Raw genomic sequence first — 23,570 nt, 5'->3', positions numbered from 1 at the left:
ATGTACGGCAAAAGCAAAAGGCCGGGCTGGGAAGATGGCTCAGTGGGTGACGTGCTTGCTGCAAAAGCAGAAAATTTATTCACATCATGGATGTAAAAGATTGGGCTTGTAATCCCAGCACTGGGAGATGGAGACAGGGATGGATCCCTGGGGTTCACCGGCCAGCACTGAGCCAATCATTGAGGTCCAGGTACAGAGAGACTCTGTCTCAAAAAAAATACCATGAAGAGGGATGAAGGAAGACATTTGACATTGACCTCTGACCTTCACAAGCACAAACATGGGTACTCACAAGTGTACACACAAATGCACCATATGCATACACGCAAAGAAAAAGAAAACACAGTTGGATGCTAAGTGGAGATAAGATGCTTATTGTTATTATATATTGTTATTATATATAATAATATAGTATATTAGATATTATTGTAGAATACCTAGGTTTTTAATTAGATATAGAGATGAGGGTGATAAATACAACACAAGCACAGAGATGACTAGCTGCAGATAGCTCCCATCTTTAGCTGGAGCTAGAGTTCAGTGGTAGAGCATTTGCCTACCACGCACAAGGTCCTAGGATTAATCCCAGTACTGAGGAGGTGGCAGGGGTTGGGGGTGGGGTGGGAGGGCTGAAACTCCTTGTCTTAAATTCCCATGATCATTTCAATACTGTATCTTAATTTTAAAAGTGTCACTTAACAGAGACAGCTCCTAGGAGTGTCATAACTCCTTCTACCCCCTTCATCTTGAAACCAACCAGTGGCTCCAATTATTATGGTGTGACATAGTGAGGGGGGAGGGCGGCACGCCTAGAAATACGCCTATTAAAGCACACTATAGTATGGGAATAGGGGCTGTGTAAAGCTACTAACGCAACCTAAGGGACGAAGGACTTGCTTTGACTCACAGTTGCAGAGATTTTAGGAAATTTAGTGGTCCTGATGGGTGGGTGTGTGGTGGGTGTGTGATGGTGTGTGAGGGGTGTGTGGTGGGTGTGTGGTGGGTGTGTGAGGGGTGTGTGAGGGGTGTGTGAGGGGTGTGTGATGGGTGTGTGATGGTGTGTGAGGGGTGTGTGAGGGGTGTGTGAGGGGTGTGTGGTGGGTGTGTGGTGGGTGTGTGGTGGGTGTGTGGTGGGTGTATGGTGGGTGTGTGATAGGTCAGAACAAGATGGCCTTAAGAGCATGTGACAGAATGGATTCTTTACCACATAGAGCAAGCTATGACTTCTAAAGACACATCCCATGACCCACTTCTCCTCACCAGGACCATTCATCTTTTAGTTTCCACTGCCTTAGGTAATATTTTTTCAAAGTCTGAATCCATCAATAGGTTTATTAACCATTGCTTAGGTCATAGCCCTGGTAACCCCAGAGTTAGAGCATCCTTCCCACCCCCTCTTCTACTTCATACCTGCGACTTTAGTACTTTTAGCTAAGAAGTTTATGCTCCTCATTTCTTCCTCTTGCCACGCCCTTGCCTAACAGCCCTGCAAATTCATTATTATCAACCGCTTCTGCAAATCAGAAAAACTAATATCTGTCCTAAAACCAAGACAGAACCAGTGGCATGCCATGCTCCCTCCAGGTCCCACCAGTGCTGCCTGTGACCAGTGTGGGCAGGGCAGAGGCAAGAGAACACCCATCTCCCCTCCAGTTCCACCTTTAAATGAGCCTCCAATCTTTCAGTTGCTGAGTTTGTCTATTGTCTGCAAAGAGGGCTGTGTGTGATGATTACACCAGGTAACAAAAGATCCCTAATGAAAATGCACTCAGTGGGTGCCTCACACTGGTCAGATAGAGAAAATGCAAGTCTCCCAAGGCTGGAGAAGTCATAGGCCCTAGGCAAGAATGTAATACAATTATTTTGCTATATGAATGTGATGTCAAAGTGCCTTCTACATATTTACATTTATACCCATAGATCAGTGCTGCTCCCAGCCTTGGTCTACTACATTGGGTGACAGCCGATGCAGGGACTCACGATCGATCAAATGCTCAGAATAAGAGTGGAGTGCTTGGTCCTAAATGTGACAAGGATGTCACCCTCTCTAGGGCTCAGGGAACATTGCAGAAAGGGAGATGGGAAGAAGGAGGAGGAACCTGTGAAAAGCTATGACTGTGGCATCCCATGAATTCACCGGAGCAGTGGCTACTACACAAGGCTGGGCCAATTAGTCCGCCATCATGGATCGGGGAGAGGCTCCACCCCTCCCTGAGGAGCTGTAGGCAGTTAAAGGTTGAGGGTGGGAGAGTCATATTTCTCAGTGGTGCAGCCACTGTTGAGCCTTGTTCAAATAAATGGCTCCCCCTCCCATGCTCTTGCAGGCAACCCTAATTTAAAGCAGTGTGACACAGACAAATAAACAGACTGAGTGGAGAAGAACTTGAGTGGAAGGTGTTTGGTGGGAGGGGAAGAGGATGAAAAAGTCGGAGCACTAGAGTCAGAGTGTGCATGTGTGTGTGAAGTTGTAAAAGAGTATGTTTTTAAACCAGCGCCAAACATGAAGTTTAAAGATGTACAGTGTTTCTTAGGGATTATATAATAGTAAGAGGATCAAACACAGGGGAATAAACACAGAATTCATACACTGGCTCCCTCTAGGGTGGGAGGGAATGGCTTATGTCAAGGAAAGACTGACATCATGGCTTTCAGTTGCTTGGGTTGTTTTGTTTCATCAACATGATACCCCATTGCTGCTCTTGAAGCTGCTTTCAGATGTGAGACCCACACAATAACCACCAGGAACACGCTCGTCACTTAAGATTAGGTGGAAAGACTGGGAAACAAAATTGGATATGCACTGTACTCTCAACTCCATAAAAACAGAACAAATAAAAAAACAACTATAAGGCCTTTTCTCTCTCTCATTCTAGCAGACGATAAGTCTGGGATGACTGTTATTGCCTTTTTTTTATGCTTAACACTTTATTGAAGTTTCCAAACATTTACAGTGAGTGCATATTGCTTTTGGTATCAAGATCAAATACTACTTTTTATTTAAAAGATAATTTGGTTCACCTTGGGGTTCAGAAGCATGGTAATATTTAGCCAGAATTGAGGGGGGGAAACATTCAAACTGAGCTTGGGGTTTACAGAATCCAACTTATGTCCTCAGCTAGAAATTTTTCTTATGTATAAAACGCTATAACAATAGTAATAAAAAATAATAAATGCACATCTTCCCAGATTTCCTCACAAGGCCATTGTGGGAGTGTAATGAGAGGAGATATGCCTTGCTTTTTTTCCTCTCTCTCATTTTTTGACAAAATACTTGATATAAATGATAGAACAGGGAAGAGTTTATTTTGGCTCACAGTTTCAAATGGGTCAGTCCATCCTGGGGAAGGGATGCTGCAACAGTTCACATCATGGTAGAGAGGAAACAGAATGGCACTCTGACAGGAAGGGGCCAGGATGGCACATAGTCCCAAGAATATATCCTCCACCTGAGACTTCGACCACCTCCCAACGGTGCCATCTGCTTTGAATCCACCAAGGGCTTGATCCATTCATTAGGTCAAAGTCTCAAGATCTGGTCAGCTCTGGGAATATATTCACAAGTACACTCATGAGTTAATCAACTAGGTGTTTGCAGCCATTGGGCCAGACTGAGTAATAGACACCCAGAGGGAAGAACTGAGTTTCTCAGGACCCCTCATGCATAAGGACAAGGGCGTTGTTGGGGACAACCAGACAGGGCGGTCTGTATCGCCTAGAGAAAGGGATGTGATGACTCCTGTCAACCAGACAGGGCGATAGATCACCGTCTGTACCGCCTAGAGAAAGAAATGTGATAACTCTTGTTGACGGACAGTCTGACTCAAAAGGAAGACACTGACACTATGACTATGTATCACGGCGAGATAAACTTCGACCTCGAGCAAACCAGAATAGATTCCTACAACTCCAGCAAGCATCCTTCAAACAACGTAAGGGTGACATGAAACAAATGGAAGCTCGGCGTGAACCCTGCTTTCCTGTCAAAGTTTTCTTCTCAACATTCTTTATTTATGTCAAAGGAAGAGACACATGCACACACCTCAAGAAAATGCTGCTGACAGTACAGATTGAAACATAGATCCTCTATTCAGCCTTGTGTTACCGTTAGAAACGCTTGAAAGTGCAGGCAGGTAAGGCCTGGAGAACAGCAGGATGCTTCAGAGAAGCCAATACCAGGAGGTTGTCTAACAGTGTCTGTGTTTAAAAAATGCTAGAAGCGAACATGGACACGAATTCCTGCAGTGAATAATGAGACTCTCCAGGCACCTAGAGTATTATTGCAGGCAGAAGTGTGCTAGGAAAAATGAAGCTGATATTCTCTAAATTTACCATTTTAGAATTCCTAACATAGGACTGAAGAGATGTCTCAGTGGTTAAGAGCACTGACTAATCTTCTAGGGGACCTGGATTCAATTCCCGGCATCCACATGGCAGCCCAGACGATCTGTAACTACAGTTCTGTGGGATCCAATCCCCTCTTCTGGCCTCTGTGGGCACCAGGCACACATGTGGTGCACATACGTACATATAGACAAAGTACCCATGCACATAAAATAGTAAAATAGGTTTTTTAAGAAAGAATTCCTGCCATGTTCATGACCATCCCAGTGTGTTATCTGGTACTTTCACCCCCATTTTGCAGATGAGAAAAAAAGGCATGGATTCATGTAATGCTTTGCCTGCAGCTGCACTATGGTAAAGTCAAAATTTGAAATCAGTTGACTGGAACGTCTCCAACTCTGCAGTCTGTTGGGTGCCCCCAGGCAAGCAGGTTCTGAGAGTTCAGATGTGCAAAGGCATATTGGAGTGACCCCCTGCAGAGCATTCTGTGGGGATCCTGACTGCCTTCTATGAGTGAATCTTTTTACAGAGCAGATAGCCTGGAGCCTCTCGGTGGCAGTGCTCTGAGGTTGCTAATTAAGTGATCTCCTCTTGTGTCTTTCAGCTGACAGCCCCGAACTTCCCCGTGGTGATCAAGCTGGGGCATGCCCATGCTGGCATGGGAAAGGTAAGAGAAGTACTTGAACTCACATAATGGATACAACCACAGCTTCTCCAGACTATCTGTTATCCCTCCGCACAGTCTCCCAAAAAAGAGTGTCAGAAGGAATCCACAATCCTTCTCCCTCTGCTCCCGACTCATATTCCTGTAAGTGTGCATTACATGTGCTGTCTCTATAACAGCCTGGGCTCTGGGCATCACCTTCGATTGATAGCTTACAGTTCTCTGTGATAATAGCTTAAGAGACATGAAGGGATAACCTTTTCAATAATGATTCTTTTGTATCAAGTAGCTATTTTCTTCTCTGTGTTGTAAGCTCCCGTCTTATTTGTCCCTGCATTGCCTGCTGGGCCAGCCACCACAAAGGTGCAACCAGGGCTGCACAGCAGGAGCCCCTGGAGTCAGTCAGACTAAACAGTGTATGTTACAGTCTCAGATTACATCCAAGGAGGCTAGATTGGTCAGCCTCTCGGGTGCAAGTGTCAAAGCTCAACTCAGTTTAGAGAAAAAACGCTAATCCATTTGTGCAAGCCAAATGGCTCAAGTCTCACTTTCCAGGATCACGTCTCATGGAAGATTGCTTGAGTTCATGGACCTGCCTTTAGGGATGGGGACATAGGGATGGGTCAGCCCCAGTGAAGAGGAAAATCCAATCCTAGACTTGAGGGTAGTAGGGAGCTATTGTAGAACACCTCTCAGGCCTCAGCAAGAGCTGAGGGAAAAGCAGGGGAAAGCCTTGCCTTGGCCTGCTCAGACAGCTGTACGGTCCTGCTCTTCAGGCCTATCTTCTTCTCCACTTGCCAGGCTGTCTGATTCTCTCTTCCAGTTTGTGTTCGTCCCATTCAAGTGGATAAGGAAAAAGTCAAAGTTTCCGGGTCAGGCAAGGCAGGATGTGGCCTGTTCTAAACCAGCCTCTTAGGTTTCTTCACCTGTTAGTTGAGGATTCTGAAACAGGCTCTAAAACTGAGTCTTCATATATGAACCAGCCTTCTGTCTCTGTGACAAAATGTCTAAGAAAATCAGCTTCTAGAAAGGTTGTCTGTCTGTGTGTCTGACTAGTCGTCTGTCTGTTTTGGGCTGTTTGGGAATCTTTGAATCACGGTCGTCTGGCCCCATTTTGGGGGCCTACACTGGCATAGTGCATCATGGCAGAGAGGATGTGGTGATTCGAAACTGTTCATGCCGTGGCAGCCAAGAAGGGGTGAGAGAAAGGAGGAATTGATAGAATGTATAACAAGCCACTCCCCTGGAAATCCATTAGGCTATGAATCCATTGATGAAATTTGAGCCCTTCGATCCAGTCACAACACCGCCCCCACCCCCAGCCTCTTCTTCTAAATTGCTACAGTGAGGACAAAACCTTCATCGCTTTAGTAGGGGAGGATATTTAATATCTAAACCATAATAAGTGCAGACTCCTTAGAACAGGATAAAGATAGGAACTTTTGCCTCTTTTCCCATTTCTGTTTTCCAGGGCCTGGGGTGGGGCCTGATGAACAGACAAGGCCCCTCTACAAACCTCTTTCCCACTCCCTCCTCCACATCCATAATCAGGCTGTAGCTTCATCCTCCTCATCATCTTCCCCCTCCTCTTCCCCTCTTCATTCTTCTCTTTCTCTTCTTCCTCCTTTATCTCCTCCTCTTCCTCTTCCTCCTCCTCTTCCTCCTCCTCCTCTTCTTTCTCTGGGCTGAAGGTAGATTCCCTGTGGTTCCGGTGGCCTTCATGCTGACTCAGAGGTCATTCTTCTGGCCAGAACTGATGCCTCCACATCAGTGAAGCTTTCTGGGCATCCCTTCTATCCTAGAATTTTCCTCTAGTGGCCTCTGATTCTTCTCCCGGCTTTCTTCTTCAGTTTCACTCATTATCCATTCGTCTCTTTCAAGGATAAACTCTCCTGTGCCGTCCCTGACAATGACCACTCCATAAACACACTGTTGTCTCTCGCTAACTCCCTAGGCTTCAGCTGCCACCCTCATCTCAACAGCCTCCTGAGTCATATTTCCTATATCTGCAGTCACGTTCCTGTCTTCAATTACCTCCTGTATTTTGCTCCCTTGTCTCCATGGAAACATTCCAAACAATGTCTGTTATCTCCCCACCTCCTCTTCATCTTCTTCCTCTTCTGTGACTTCCATCTCTGCAACAGAAACCTGTTGTTCTGTTATTTCAAAACCGAAATCCAAGGGCAAGGGTATCTCAGGGATGGAATACTTGGCTAGCAGATCCCAGGCCCCAGCTCACCCTCCACTTCCAGCACAGCAAACATGCACAAATAACTCAGAGATATAAGCGTCGTCTCTGCCTCCTCCATGTCCAAATGGTCACCAAGTTCTTGTCACTTGGCCCTTGTTTCCCTAGTTGTTTCTTTCCATCTGTCCACTGTCACCATCCTAGATAGCTCTAGTAGTAAAGTTAGAGGGCTCGCAGTGACTTAGTTACAGCCCTAAAACTTAGGATAATCCCCAAGAGGAAATAGAGAAGTGCCTACAGACATGGGTGCAATTCATAGGCAAGAGAGGGGGCCCAAAGGCCAAGAAGTCAATCCCCAAAGCAAGAAGGTGACACAGACCAAAGTAAACACATGTTTTCTAGAATGCTGACACGAAGCAAAGGAGGAGTTTTCTCCTTACTTTTGAAATTAGAAAACTTGCAAGGAACAGTCTGGGAAAGCTGACTGAGCGAATGACATCATGTTCATGCTAAGAGGGTAAAGAACACAGCATGTACCTCTCACAGTCCTTGTGCCTTCTCCTAAGAAGGAAAATGGGTGACTGGAGACTCCCGGGAAAAGCATGCCCTAAAGATACCTGGTAAGGAGGTGTCAATGACCTTGATGTTTTGCAAAGACTGCTCAGGACCTAGTGGACATAGTCATTGGTCCACACACATGTACTCCTGTGGTGCACACACAGACCAGTGCCTATTCAACACTGGGAGTGAGGATTAATAGGACCCAGTCCCTGTCCTCAAAAAGTTGTAGAGACCATCTCCTCCATAAGTAAGGGTAAAGCCAGATGTGATGACACCTATAATCCCAGTACACAGGAGGCTAAGGTAATAGGTAATAAGGTTATCCTGAGCTGCTCAGTGAAACTCTATATTAAAAGCAAACAAATATACAGTATTTATAAATGGAATATAATGAAAGACTGTGTAAAGAACATGGAACTTAAAGGAAAGAACTTAATCCCTAGGACATGGAGTCTCCTACAACAGTAGAGCCTCTCAAGAAGGTCATAGCATGAAGATCCGCTGTTTTACCCAATATGGACAGACTTTGATCAGGGTACAACATGAAAGCAACCATTCAATGGATGGATTAATCCATTCATGAGGTCAGAGCCCTCATGGTCCGTTCACCTTCCAAACCATATGGGAAAACCATCTGAATGAGCTGACTTCTTGATTCAGAAAGTCTAGTAGATGGTGGTCGATGCTGATGATGAGAACGAGTGTGCCAAGAAGAGGAATTCAAGCTGCCAAGAAGGTATGGGAAAGCTGCACAAGGTTGCGTGTGCCTGGGGCTTTAAGGAAACCCATGAACCAGGAGAAAAAAAAAAAAAAAACAAGACAATCGATGAACTAACTCCCTTATATTAAAACTAAGAAGAGTGGGTACCATGAGATAAAGGAATCAAAATCTAGTGAAACACTGTAGTTTCGTGGGGGTGGGGGATGTCCTTAGACATTCGTGGGTGTGCTGATTAATGTTTGTATCTTGTTTGTTTGTTTGTTTGTCGTTGCTTTGTCAACTTGACACAAACTAAAGTCTTCTGGGAAGAGGGAACCTTGGGTGCTTGCCTCCATCAGACAGCCTGCAGACAAGTCCATGGGGCATTTTCTTGATTAATGATCCATGTAGGTGTAGGCAGTGCCATTCCTAGGAAGGTGGTTCTGGCTGGTATAAGAAAGAAAACTGAGCAAGCCATGGGGAGAAAGTCAATAAGCAGCATTCCTCCATGGCCTCTGCCTCCAGGTTCCTGCTCAGTTTGAGTTTCTACTCTGATTTCTGTGTGATGGTCTGTGATTAGAACATGTAAGCTAAATGGCACTTGGTTCCCTAAGTTCCTATTGATCATAAATGACAGCAATAGAAGGAAAACCAGGACAGAGGTGGGGGTGGGGGCATCCCAGAAGTCAAGCTAAATAAGCAGGTGGGGATTTGCTTCCTAAAGGACACTGAGCCACATCTGAAAACAACTTCAGTTGTTACAGTTGGGTTAACAGGGAGGTCCTTCTGGAACCTACCAGGAGGAAGCCAGTGCTGCTCAACACCCCCACTATACAAGACAGCCTCTCACAACAAAGAACTATACAGCCCCAGACATCATCAGTGTTAACTGGAAGGAATCATCATTGCATTTGGATAAATTTGATTTTATTTCCTCTGTTGAACATTTTACAAGGCTGGAAACCAGACAAGGCCATGGGGATTGTAGAGTTCCACATCCAGTACATTGTAGTATTTCAAAGTCCAGACAGGACTCTGTATCAGTGGATCTGTGGCTGTGGGGTCAATCAACAGACTTGAAAAGTCTATTTTTCTTGCCATTATTCTCTAAAAGTATGATAAGTGGTGCTATGTATACAGAAGCTGTATACAGAAGGTGCAGCTACTATACCATTTTATATAAGGGCCATGAGCATTCACAGATACGTTTTTACAGTCTTTTTAACGCACTTACAATTTATTAGAGATTCAATGTGAAAGATTGACTTCTGTCTTTATTTTTAATTATTTTATCTATTTACATCCCAAATGTTGCCCCCACTTCCAGTCCACCCCAACTCCTCTCCCCTTTGACTCTGAGAGGGTACAACCCCCAGGAATCCCCCCTTTCTGGGGCATCAAGTCTCTATGGGATTAGGGACATCCAGTGTTTACAGTGTTAAGTTTTCAATGTTTTCCTCTTTGAAAGCAGCATATTACAGCAACTAATGGACAGTCATTTGAATCTAGGTTCCACCACTTGTGGTGCGGTAGTTAAGTTACCTTACCTACCCTCCCCCACCAAAATTTCTTCTTTTGTGAAGTGAAGATAATGATAGTAGTGTCAACATCACGTGCTGGCTTTAAGGATTAAGAGAAACTTTGCACATGAAGCTCCTAGTTCAATGCAGGAACAAATGGGCTCTCAGTGGATATTAGCTGTCCATAGAATGGTGAATGCCTGAAGCCGCTCTGAGGACTGCAACCCAACTGAAGTCAACAGGAGATGACTAAACATCATCAGATGTCAGAGAGTTCACTTGGCTGCAAATTCAGTATGAGTCAAATGAGTGTCAGGTTGCCAGGCGCTTACCTCAGCAAATGACAAATATGCACAGATAAAAATGGGCTCCGTTGCATTACCCATTGTGAAAATAAAATTTATAGCCACCAGAGTAGCTAAAAATGAGAAGATTAATAACACTAAGTGTTGGCAAGGACACCAAACCAATTGCTTCTAAGCTGAAGACAGAGGAGTTCCTTTGGTATATCTGGCTCTAGATGCATCACATACAAACCAAAGCAGTTGTTCATAGTAGTTTTGATGTTAACTTCCAAAACTCATGTATCTGTTAACAGTAGACAAAAATCACAATGTATTCATGCAAGCTAGATGTTTCAGCAATACAAGGAAACTAAATTAGATGCACAGTATGAATGAATCTCACAAACACACTATTGAGAAAACTAAGTCAGATACCAAGGGATGCTGATTTTGATCACTTCATTCACATGAAGTTGAAAGCCCCAAGGAAGCCTGTAGTTTTTTAGGTTCTTGTAGTTAACTAGGATATTTTTAGGTGATAAAAGATTTAGGAAACCCAAGAAGGGTAGACCTGGAGCCTAGTAGTTGAATATGTCTTGGACATTCGTAACTTCCCAGGATCATCTCCAGCACTGCAAAACAAACAAGTTAGAGTAGCAGTTATCTTCAGGACTAGTGCTCACTGAACTGAAGCACAAGTGGCCAACGTTCTTGACCTGATGATCAAGAGTGGCTATAAGGATGTTTGCTTTATGTCTATTCACAGAATTGCCCGTTGTGTTGTGTGTCCTTTTCCACAGCTGTGTTAGATTTCAAAATAAAATAAGGTTTTAAGCCGTAACCAACTCTGAGGATATAGCCCTGGATCTGTGATGTCCACAACAAAGGAAGAGTCTACAGCTAGAAGCGTGCAGTCAGTTCCTGATTGTGCTCTAATTCTAGGACTTCAAGAAAGACACTGACACATTGGTGAGTGAAAAACAACTAACACAGGGATGTAGTCCTGGAGAACAGGGATGCTGTAAGCAGCATTCTCAAAACATGAAGCACAGATAAGGAAGCTTAGACCTGGTGGACAGAGATGCTGTAAACAGCATTCTCCAAACATGAAGCACAGATGAGGAAGCTTAGACCTAGAGGACAGAGATGCTGTAAACAGCATTCTCCAAACATGAAGCACAGATGAGGAAGCTTAGACATGGAGGACAGAGATGCTGTAAGCAGCATTCTCCAGACATGAAGCACAGATGAGGAAGCTTAGACCTGGTGGACCAGAGATGCTGTAAGCAGCATTCTCCAAACATGAAGCATGGAGAAGGAAACTTAGACCTGGTGGAGTCTACATTCATCTGATGATCAAGGCAAGAGAAAAAGTCAGGGTCAGGCTTACTGAAGGAGCAACATTATAGCAATAAGAACACTGGAGACTGCCCAGGCTTCTCAAGTGGGATGTTCTTACCTTTACACAGGCCGTGTCTTAACGTCAGATGTCTGAACCCCTAAAATAGAGACAAATATGTAGGTGCAAAGAGTTTGCTATTTCTTGCAGATAACTTCACACAAAGGCCTCATAGTTCCAAATATGAGGGTTCCAGCCTGTAATCCCCATACCAGGGGTGTTAAGGCAGGAAGAGGCTAAACTGAGCTACATAGTTTAGCCTACTACATACCTAGTTGGGGAATGTGGTAGGACATTTTCTCAAAAAACAAACAAAAAATGACACCTCTGGTAGAGCCCTGTATTACTTTTCCTTGAAAAGTTTTTAGAGTTTTAGTCAATTGAAAGGAATGGCACAGTATATCACCATCTGTGGTGGATTCATCTTTATTATTACCTTGAAGAGATTTAGAGTCACCATGGAAAAATCCAGGTATCTATGTACTTATCTATGAGAGTGTTTCCAGAAAGGTTTACCCCGAGAGGGGAGAGTCTCCCTGAACGTGAGCAGTACCACGCTTTAGGCTGAGGTTCCAGGCTAGATAAACAAGAGAAAGCAAACTGAGCACTGGCGCTCTCTCTCTCTCTCTCTCTCTCTCTCTCTCTCTCTCTCTCTCTCTCTCTCTCTCTCCTTCCTTACTGTAGATGCACTGTGGTCAGCCCCACCACCACCACCACCTCCATGACTTTCCATGTTGTGAATCAAAATAAGCCCTTTGTTGCTGACATGGATTATGTCAGTCATTTTACCACAGCAATGAGAAAACTATTACACTATCACAGTATTAAAAGCCAAGTTCAAGGCATCTCCTGGGGAGGCTGAGGCAGAGGGATGGCCTGAGCCCAGGAATTAAAGGCTAGTGTAGAGAATATAGCCTAGAATACTTTCAAATAGGAAACAATGAAAGAGTCGAATCTGAGTCCCAGATGCTGTGTGGGGAGAGGATGGAGACTATTTTACCATGTCTCTGGCCTGAGTCTGGGCTCCCCATACACTGGTTATATGCACTTAAATCTCCACATCTCTAACACAGAGGCAATAAAGTCCCGGCTGGGGTGATAGTGACAACACAATAGACACATCAACCCTGCTTAGGAAGGTGACAGGTAACTCTGGTATATGTTATTACAGAAGAGCTTCAAAGCCCATCTGCACATGTAAACTATCATTTTGATTAACCACTTACTGAACTGAAATTATCAAGAGAACCTGAAGTCCTAACTCTTCCCACTGCATAGCTACGTACAGGATGCTGTCCCTCTGAAAGAAGCATCAGGCAGTGAATGACAGAGATAAAGCACCCTAAAGTGGTTCTGTCTGTTGCAGAGGACCAGGTGTCGGTCCCAGGTACAGCGCCTCCAGCAGCCCCAGCATCTCATGCTCTCTGACTTGTCATGACAGTTCACCGCTGTCATGGGTTCCAAGGAGTTCTGACCCAGATCCCTTCCCATCGGCTGACTCACACAGCAAGCTTTCCCAGCAGTGTCTGCTCTTCAAGTGGGCGGAGGCGGCCCTAGACCTCCATGCTAGAGAGGGAGGAGGGGAAGATAAGAGAGTGGAGGAATAGGGCCCAGGGGAACAGTTAAGAAGTCATAAGATTCTCCTGACACTGGAAGTCTGCCAGAAAGGAGAATCATCTGTGTCCTGCGGTCAGCAGAAGCCTGTAGGGTGTGAGTGACGTGACATGCAGGATCAGTGCCTAGCTTCTATGAATAAGGGTAATCCACTGTATATTTGTATCCATATGTATTTCACACATGGACTCACATACAACTTATAGACTCCTACCTTTGGATTCTAAAATAGGACCACTTCTGAACACTCAGTGTTGGAGGGAACAGGCATTCCATGGTTCATTATCATATTAAAACCAGAGTCATCCAGATCGGGAGCTCACTGGCAGGATTTAAGGCCACCATCTTCCCTTATGGTGTTTTATCCTCCACTTGCCACATCCTTAGTTCACTGGAAAGAGCCTTGGCCTAGGTTCAAGCCTTGTCCTTGGCTTGTCCTGGCAGCCTCTCCATCTCTGGAGTCAGCACTGCTCCTGTGGACCCATCATTTGAACATAAATGCAGCTTCCCTATATGTGCATGGGGCTTGATTTTACTTATCCATCATTTGAGGCCCAATAAGGCCACAAACATCAAAGTGTCATGTGGCTATGGAGTGTGGAAGAAGGCTGTGGAGGGACATGATTTCTGGCTCCAGTATCTCCTAGTCGTGAACCCATTACCTCTGACATTTGCCATCACTGGAAACTTGAGAAAATGCCTGAACTTCCCAGGACTTCAATCTCAATGAGAGTCCAGAGAATATTTTGGTAGAGAGCTAAGGAGGAGAGAGAACACATTATCTGAGCCTGAACAATTATCTGAGCCTCCAAGCCTCCCTGGGAATTAGATCTAAGCCCTGGTTTGCATAGGTCCCCAGGGGACAACTTACCAAGGTGAGCAGATCCGAGGCAAGGCACTGGGAGGATTGTATGGTGGGTAAAGTGTTTACTGTGTAAGAATGAAGACCTGAGTTCAGATCCCCAGCATCCATGTAAAAGCCAGATGTGGTGGCACCTGTCTGTAACTGTGATGGACTGGGAACAGAGGCAGGTGGGCCCCAGGGACTTGCCAGCCAGGCCGATCTAGTCAAAACAGTGAACTTGAGATTTAGTGAGAGACCCTGTCTATAAAATAAGGAAAAGAGTGGTATCTGGCCTCCATACATGCACACACTCATATGTGAATGCTTTCATGCATGCACACACACACACACGTCAGAATCAAGGTCATCAGGTCTTACAGTTCCCTCTTCTTGCTGCCTGGTAAGGAGGTATCATTGACCCTGGTGTTTCACAAAGCCCACTCAGGACACAGTGGGTGCAGTCACTGACCCACACTCACGCTCATCTTGTACACCCACAGACCAGTGCTAACTCTACACTGGGAGTGAGGGAATCAATATGACCTAATCCCTGCCCTCAAAATATTGTGCAGACCATTTCCTATGTAAGTAAGGGTAAAGCCAGGGGTGATGACACTATAATCCCAGTATACAGGAGGCTAAGGCTGTAGGGTCATGAGTTCAAGGCTAGCCTGAGCTGCCCAGTGAGACACTATCTCAAAAGTCAATAAATATACAACACTTTCACATAGAGCACGATGAAAGACTGTACAAAGAATGTGGAAATTAAAGGATAGAATGTTATCCCACCTAGGACATGGGGGCTCTTACCACAGTGGAATCTCTGAAGCAGGGTATAGCCGCAAGAACGCAGCTTTCCACAGTACGGAAATTCTTTGAGCAGAGCACAGCACGACTGTAACAGTTCTATAGATGGATTAATTCATGTGCGATATCAGAGACCTTAAGGAACACTGTGATAGAATCAAGTCTTCCCAAGATACGGGATGTTTAAGAGATTTCACAGACCCCACTGAGGAGCATGCAGTGGCTTTGAGAGGAGTGCTGGCCTTTCATGGAAGAATGGCAGTTGTTTTCTAGTCTACTGACCTCATGCCAGGCCAACAAGATTCATCCCCAGAGAATGAAGAATAGACCAGTGGCTTCCAAGCCTAGGTTTCAAAAGAGTGTATGCTCCACCACCTTCAGGCCCATTTGTCACGGGCACGAGGCCTATCAGCAGCCTCCTATGTGAAGAATACGTGCAATAGCCAATTCTTGTGGATGTCGACACACAGAGACTCTCCAGGGAGTGCATCATATCTTTAAAAGAAAACCAAAAACCGTCTTGGAGCAGTTAAGATTTCTGTTTCCTTTCTGCTTTCCTGGCAGAGTTTGCCAGCCCATCCTGACACTGTATGTAACAAAAGCCCACAGAAGCCTTTCTTCCAGGGCCTCAGAGAGAGTTCAACATGAAGGCTGGCTTCCACTCTCCTCACCATGTGACAGTCATAGATAATAGAGAAATTATAGATTACAAGCTGGTGGGGGGCAACCTCAGACCCTGACAGGACACTGGTGTTAGAAACACGAGGGCCAAGAACCTGTGTTTTGGGTTTTGTTTTGTTTTTTTTAAAGCCGGAGGTGGTGACATGCGTTTATCCTCTCAGTGTCAGAGAGACAGAGACAGGCAGATCCCTGAAGCTCACCTACCTGCCAGACTAGCTGAATCTACTGGATCCAGCCTGATGAGAGACCCCGTCTCAGAAGACAAGGTGAAAGGCTCCTGAGGTACAACACCCAAGGCTGACCTCCAGCCTTCACATACGTGTAAATGCATGTGCATACCACACACAGAGACAGACAGACAGACAGACAGACAGACACAGAGACACAAAGAATAGAATGGAATAGAGTCAAATACAATAGAATGGAAACGGGCAGTTTCTTAAGGCAGATATTTCTACTAAGCCTATTTTACAGGTGAGATAAACTAAAACCAAGAAGAAGTTCAAAGTCTCAAAAAGCTGCACATGACATGCTCATGTGGTTTCCTTGTGTTCTGGTGCCCATGCTCAAGGCGGTCAGCTTCCAGGAAGTTCTAGCAGCTCGTACAGAACACAGCCTGGTGTCTGCTGAGCCCTTCCCTAGACAAATTCTCAGGAAGACTGCAGTCATACTATCAGCCCACAGGAGCAATGATGTCCTCAGACAACCACCTGCCTTCCTGGCTCTCAGCACAGACAGCTGCACAGCAAGCTTCCTGGAAGAGAAACCAGTCACAACTCTGGCTTCTTGGAAATAGCTGGAATTTGGGGAAGCTGGCAGTTTCGTTTGTCCAGGAAGGCCAGAAAGATATAAGATATAATGTGCGTCTGTTGTGTTTGGAAGTATACACATGCATGCTTGGGACTGGGAGAAACATGTGCTCACTCTCAGATGCCACTAAGCCAGGATGCTTGAGGCGGTAATGGCAGATCCTGTGTGTCACTCTGACATCTAGCCTCGGCCCTAAGAGTTATCCCACCAACACCCCTTCGAGGTTGAGTCCTGAAATGCAAGGGAGGCTCAGTGCTGAGACGATAAATGCTACCCAGCCTTTTGCACAGCATGGTACTTGAACATGGTGGTGTGTATACAAAGATTCCACTGGAAGCTAATGGGTAGGGTCTGAGGTTCCCAGACACCACCAAGACAAGGGACAACAGTGTTGGCGTCTGTTAGGGCATACTTAGTGATAGTTCAAGAAGGTCTAACTCTGGAGTCAGGCAGACCCAAGCTCCTCCACAGTCCTGTCAATCAAGTGTGTCTCATAGGAAGACCACCCCCACCCCCACCCCCACCCCCACCAGCAGCAGCAGTAGCAGCAGCAGTAGCAACAGCAGTAACAACACTGGGAGCCTCTTAAAAATGCAAAATGCAGGCCTGCCATAACCTGCATCACTAGCAGGTGACTCATGTACTGTTCTGCATGGCCATTATTTTAGACCAGAGGATGCAATCTCAGATGGCCCAAGGGACCAGGAATTCCACAATGAATCAGGAAATCTAGGGAGAGACATTGGTAACCTAGAGGCAAAGGTCATGCCAGCAGATAAGACAGCTACAGTTCAGCCCCAGCCATTTAAGACTGTGGGAGGCCAAGAAGCCCCTGGGACACCTGATCTTCTTATCCTCTTACCATAAGTCTGTCCCCTGTTGTTTTTAGATCTTTTGGCCACGAGGTTGATGACTCCACTGTCACATTACAGGCATGGGGTTTGGAGTTTCCTTCACTTTGCACAGCCTAATGACTGACACTTCCAGGTGTGTAATGGATCTGAGAGGTGAAGTCCTAGCTCAGATTCTTCTGAAGTGTATAAACCTGGGCAAGCACTCAACTCTGGAGTCTTTTGTTTGCCAAGTTGCTAATGAGGATCCCTGCTAACTGCAGAAGGGGTTATCCTACAGGCAAGCCACCATTAGGAAGATGTTGACTTACCTCCTCTAGATCCACGCTGCTTCCAGAACGGTCCTATATAGACAGATCACCAGGAATGTGGTTAAGGTATAGATTCTGTCACCAGCCTAAGTGGGGTTTGGGAGGTGCTGCCCAAGACTTATGTATTTCTAACAAGCCCACAGGTGATGCCAATGCTTCTTTTCTTGTCCATGATCTGGGTCATAGGTCAACAACGTACATCTCACTTTCCAGTGGACATACACTCCCTTTTGCTGCTATTCATCTTGCTCCTATAGAACTAAGTAGCCATAGATACATAGGTGAACGTGTATAGCTATCTTCCCATAGAACTTTATGTGTGAACAGTGAAATTCTAATTTCAGGGCCTGGAAATAGTGCAGACCATATCATTCTTACTACATAAACATGAGGGCCCAGAACCATGTAGAAAAACAAGCAGGGTAACATTCATACTTATAATACCAGTGCTAGGGAGGTGGCAATAGTCATATCCCTGGAGCTTGCTGGCCCTCTAGATGAGCCAAATTAACAAGATCCAGGTCATAGTGAAAGACTCTATCTGAACACAAAAAAACAGAGAAAAAGAGAAAGAGAAAGAGAGAGAGAGAGAGAGAGAGAGAGAGAGAGAGAGAGAGAGAGAACACAAGCTTCAGAAGAAAGACAACCAAGTTTGTGATCTAATATTCTAATATCCACATATACACACAGCAGGTGCTTGTATACTCTCCCACTCCCATATACACAGCATGTACATATGTACCCCCTACACATACACAAGGAAAGTTTTATTTAGTGTCAGTTTCATATACTATGGACTACTGTTCATTTTTGTGTTTATTTCAGGATGTAAATACCATCTTTATTTTGTTTTGTGGCAGAGAGTATATGTGCATGTATATTTGTATGTGGGTATGTATGTGTGTATGTGTGTGTGTGTGTGTGTGTGTGTGTGTGTGTGTGTATAAGATGTGTTCCTGCCTTCAGCTCTCTCTCTCTGCCTAGGCTAGGGCCCAGGGCAGTTGAAAGCCAGTCCTTTCCCCTGCACAATGAGCAGGAGTTGGGAGGAGGAGGTGTTCCCCGTGGGGCTGACATTTGTCCGGTACCTCCCTTCCCTTCCATTCAATCTTATACTCAGCTCTATGCAGTAAAAAATGTGACTCAAAGAATCAGTGACCCGAGCACTCATCGCCGGCACAGGAGATTTGATTTATTAAAGGGAAAAGAGGAAAGGAGCCCAACACAATAAGCAAGATAATTAACTCCCAAATAGTCCACTAAACTTGCCTTCATGGTCCTCCCCCTCCTTCCATCCCTGGCTGCATCTAAACAGGCAGCAGGCTGTGAACATACTTTAGGCTCTGCTCCCTGGCTCCCGGCTTCAGAAGGTTTGGAATAGGGGCAAAGGCTTTTGAGGGTTTGAGCCCAGTGGCTTGTGGTAGCCTGAATGCTGGGATCTTTCCAAAATTTATGAGTTGGGCCTTTATGCATCCCTCAAAATGATGTTGGAGAGGCAGGTCCTCGAGGTAGTGATTAGAACAGGAGGGTACCACCCTCCTGAATAGAGTTACAAAAGAAGCCGGGGAAATGCACTATCCCCTTCCACAGTGTAGACACAGAAAAAGGTTCCTCTATAAAACCTCATAGGACACTGAGTCTCCTCGTCTTGATCTTGGATGTTCCAGTCCAGAACTGTGAGTCATGGGTGACCACTGTTCATCAATTGTGCCATCAAAGGTATTTTGTTATACCAATCCAAAAAGCTAAGGTGTGGCTCTTGCATTTATCCGGTAAATATGGATAGATGTGATACCCAGCTATTTCAAGCTGAGGAGTTGGTGAACGTTTAGTGACTGTATTTTTGCTACTTTTCTCGAATCTGCCTGACAAAAGTAACTTAAGGGAAGAGTAACTTTGTGAAGGAGGCCCAAGGTGTCAGAGGGTCTCAGTCCATCATGACAGGGTGGCTCACGGCTGTGAGAGACTGTGACAAACACTCCTCACATGACAGCTGAGTAATAATGTGTATACTGCTATGCTCCACTACCTGGAGTCCAATTTGAAAACCACTTTCTTAGTTCAAGAGGACTGCCCACTCCTACACCATGGTCAGTACCTGGAATTTTGCTGTTGATTTTAGTAAAACAGGTCCAAGCCACCTCCCATGTGCAAATAGCAAGCAATACAGTAGTGTATTTATCAGCCAAGAGCTTGTTTTCAGTTATTGGAGAGAATAGAAACTGAAAGACAGTCTGTAGCAGAAGTGAGTGCAAAAAGGGCTGGGAGCTGACCAGGAAGCAGCAGAGCTGATCTTCTTGGGTGACCCCTGGGGGCTTCCTTGGGTGGGGCGCAGTGACACAGAGGTCTTGAGGAACCTGTCTATAGCCTGTGTGACTGTCTACAGAAACGGTGTTGCAGGCAGAGGGGTAGTGAGGGCAGTAGCAAGGCAGCACTAAGCCTTATGAGTTCTAGAATCTGGAGGAACACGAAGGGGTGGGAGTAAGAAAGGAGGTCAGAGGTGTGGCAGGCAGGGCCACGTCCTGCGGGGCCTGGAAGGTGTCTGGCTGTGCAGCCCTGCAGCCTTCTGGGTTTCATTCAGTTGCTAACCAAGTGGGGCTTTTTGTCCCTTGGTGAATAATGGTGAATTTGAGCACACTCCTTCCTCAGCAAGGAAAGAGGCGCTGATGGGGTCAGGGGTCCTAACCATTAAGCACCATATTTCCTCCTCCCTTCTTCTTCCTCCTTTTCCCTCTCAGTTGTGCCCCCCCACCCCACCCCAGGGCTTCAGTTTCTCCTTCAAGCCAAGGGGCCTAAGTGGACGGGGTCACATCAGAACTCTCCTTTCTTATGAACCCTACATGGAACTTACTCCTGTGGCGTGTCCACCAGGGAAGACTACTCGGGCATGAGTTTAAGCCAATAAAAAGTCTGCGACCACACTGGGTGCTCGGGATCACAGTGTAGCACTGAGCCTTTCTCGGGGTGAGCTTTTAAACACAAAGTCCATGTCCTGGGTGGACATAGTTCAGCTAACAAGAACAGTTAGCAAAATGCAGACCGTTTAGAGACGTTCCCATAACGGTGGACTTGGATGGATTGGCCTTTGTTTTTAGTTCTGGCTGGTGGTGTTATCTACCTACATGCTGAGTTTTACAGCCTGAATGGTACTTCCATCATGGGGTCAGTTGTGCTAAGATCTGGGGAGACCTAGTAAGGTCTGGGGCCCTGTTATATCTTCAGTTACAAAATAAATAATAACGGCATCATATTCATCTTATTCACTGTGATTTTAATTCAATATTTTTAGTTTGTGATAGACACATAAGTCCACGAAGAGAATACTGGGTGCTGAGTGTGTGGTTGTATGGCAGGAATCTCAGTGCTCAGAAAGCTTAGATAGGAAGACTGAGTCTAATGTGGGGCTGGGGAGAGAAAATACCTGAGCCCCTGGGTTCTTTCAGCCTCAGCCCCCATTGTTCTCCTGTGTGACTGAAAGCTGATGGGGCCTTCCCAGCTTGTCCTGCCACCCCACATGACTGTCCTAACAAGTCAAGATGGAAGAAACTCCCTCTGAGCCACCCAGACAGCTCAGGGACAAAGTACCAAGGAAAGCCTGCCTCTGTAGCCATGCTTCTTCCTTGGTAAGCTGTGCATCTGTGAATGGGTTAATCTGCTTATGAGGAGAGACCCCAAAGGTCACACCTCCAACCTGCAGCTCTGGGAAGTAAATGTCCTGCACATGAAACTTGGAGGCAGGCAGTCGCCTAGGAGCCAAGCCTTTGCACTAGTCAGGCATCTACTCAGCAAGAGGTGGAGCCTTAGACGCTGAAACACAGTGGTGAGCAAACACAGCAGCTGCCCTCCTGAAGACTGTGAGTCTAGAAGGAACTCATCAGGTTGGACTAGCTTATCATTGGTCCCTTATGTTGGTGCTCCCAGTAAAGCTTATTTTAGTTCTCGTGGGCTGTTTTTAATCACTGTATGTATGTGTATGGTATGTACGCATGTGAATGTGCTTTCATGTGTAGGTGCATGTATGCAAGGCACACATGTAGAAATCAGGAAACAACCTTTGGCACCAGTACTCACCTTCCAACTTGTCTGAGGTAGGCTCTTGTTGTTCACTGCTGTGTTTGCCAAGATAGCTAGCCTGTGAGCATCCAGGGATTCGCTTGTCTGTCTCCCATCTCAGCAGAGAAACACCGGGATTACAGGTGCACACTACCACACCCAGATTTACATGATTGTAGGGATCCAAACTCAGATCCTCACACTTTTGTGGTAAAGTTTTAATCACCGAAACACCTCCCCATTCCTGGTTAAGTTTTAACTGGGATTTTTGAGATCATCCTTGAAGACCTATGTGGGTACCATTCCCACAGGCCCAGGTTGAAGTGGCAGCCACTGGTGCCTCATCCATCATCTGTAACTCATTCACTACTCGGGCTGCTTATGTCCTGGGTTAGGCAGCTCTGGCAAGAACAGGTCTGACATGATAGCAACTTTCTGGAAACGCCAGGAAAGTTTACACCTCTTCAAATCTAAACTATCCCAGATTCTAGCAGAAACCAAAAGGCTCTCCCGGCTCTGACCCACAGCATCGTGCCCCCTAGCAGTGAACATAGCTGTGAGCTTTTATGCACCACAGGTTACCTGCTCATGAGGAAGCATGTGTCCCAGCACATCTCATTGACATCCTAGAGCTAGAGATATGGTTCAGTGTCAGAACAGGGCTTCACTATGTAGCCCTGGTTGGCCCAGATCTTTATATGTAGACCAGGCTGGCCTTGAACTCACAGAAATTCACCTGCTTCTGTCTCCTGAAAGCTGAGATCAAAGGCATGTGCTACCACATCCAACAATAATGACAGAGGTCCTATGAGTCATAGGTAAGCCTCTGGGTTCCAACCTCAGCACAACTAAAACACATTGGTAAAATAGCATCTAATATCACTACCGTAGGCACTGAAGGGTTTTTTGTTTTGTTTGTTTGAGACAGGATCTCACAGTGTTGTCTAGACTGATCTCATATTTATGGGCTCAAGCCATCCTGCTGTCTCAGCCTCCCACACAGCTGGATCTGTGCAGGTATCTGATCTCTGAACAGATAAGTTATGAGTTTCCAAGCCAGATCCAATTTCCCAGTGCACATAGAAAATTCATGTCAGGCTATTAAGCTGTCACTCATGGGTTTGTGTCCATCTGCATCACCCTGCAGTCGTCAGCATCATCCACTGAGGACCAGAAGGAAGAAGGAGGTTGGTGCCAGGTCCTGAACACACCTGATGCCTGCCTTATCCTTAGCCTGCACGTAACACTGTATGTCAGCTAGTCTGACCTGTGAACCCATTGCTTCATCTGCCAAGAGAGTTGGTCTGATGCCTTCAACGGTTCTTCACACACCAGGGCTCTTCTCTAGGTTGCCACTGTAGGCAGCACCCCCACAGTAACAGCTGGGACACCTGCTCTCTCCACTCCCTAACAGGCCTTTCCCAGAACCTGCTGCAATCCCTTCCCTCCCCACCTGGAAGAGAAACCTGTACAGCTTCTGCTTCTGCTTTAAGCTCAAACTGAACACTTTAACCAGAAATGAAAGGGAAAACACATTTTAGGCCAGTCAGTTTATTTTCACTAACTCCCTAAAAGACCAGGAACCATGAAGGAAGGGCTCAGCTACCATGTTCAGTTGACCGTTGACCTCCAATTTCCCCAAACCTCAATACAATATTCCCACCATTTTGACTTTGTGCAGTGAGTCACATTCCAACACACACACACACACACACACACACACACACACACACACACACACACACACAGTAATGTTTTTCAAAAATGTTTACATGGCTTTTAGTATCCCAGAAGTTCCTTCATAAGGGAGTCAACCGGGCAAAAAGGAACTCCACACCACTGTTTGTCTTTGGCTGTAGACAAACACTCTCAGTTGTTAAAGCAAGTCAGCATATTTTCAGCATCTCCCTAAAAAGCAGAGAAACATATAAGGAGGGTTTAACTA

The 23,570-nt window shown here is 45.7% G+C and overlaps 1 protein-coding gene across 4 annotated transcripts in view; it reads left to right on the top strand.

Annotated features, from left to right (window-relative positions):
- The window catches only part of Syn3 (synapsin III), a 426,170-nt gene that overhangs the window by 348,388 nt on the left and 54,212 nt on the right, over nucleotides 1–23,570 (top strand). For all 4 annotated transcript variants that reach the window (XM_076919818.1, XM_076919816.1, XM_076919817.1 and 1 more), the window contains one exon: nucleotides 4,946–5,008. In XM_076919818.1, coding sequence (XP_076775933.1) covers nucleotides 4,946–5,008 — 63 coding nt within the window. The remainder of the gene's footprint in view (nucleotides 1–4,945; nucleotides 5,009–23,570) is intronic.

The sequence above is a fragment of the Arvicanthis niloticus genome, chromosome 22 (assembly GCF_011762505.2).
Source record: "Arvicanthis niloticus isolate mArvNil1 chromosome 22, mArvNil1.pat.X, whole genome shotgun sequence".
NCBI lineage: Eukaryota > Metazoa > Chordata > Mammalia > Rodentia > Muridae > Arvicanthis > Arvicanthis niloticus.
Note: the sequence above shows the minus strand (reverse complement) of the source record. Positions and strands in the feature narration are given on the sequence as shown.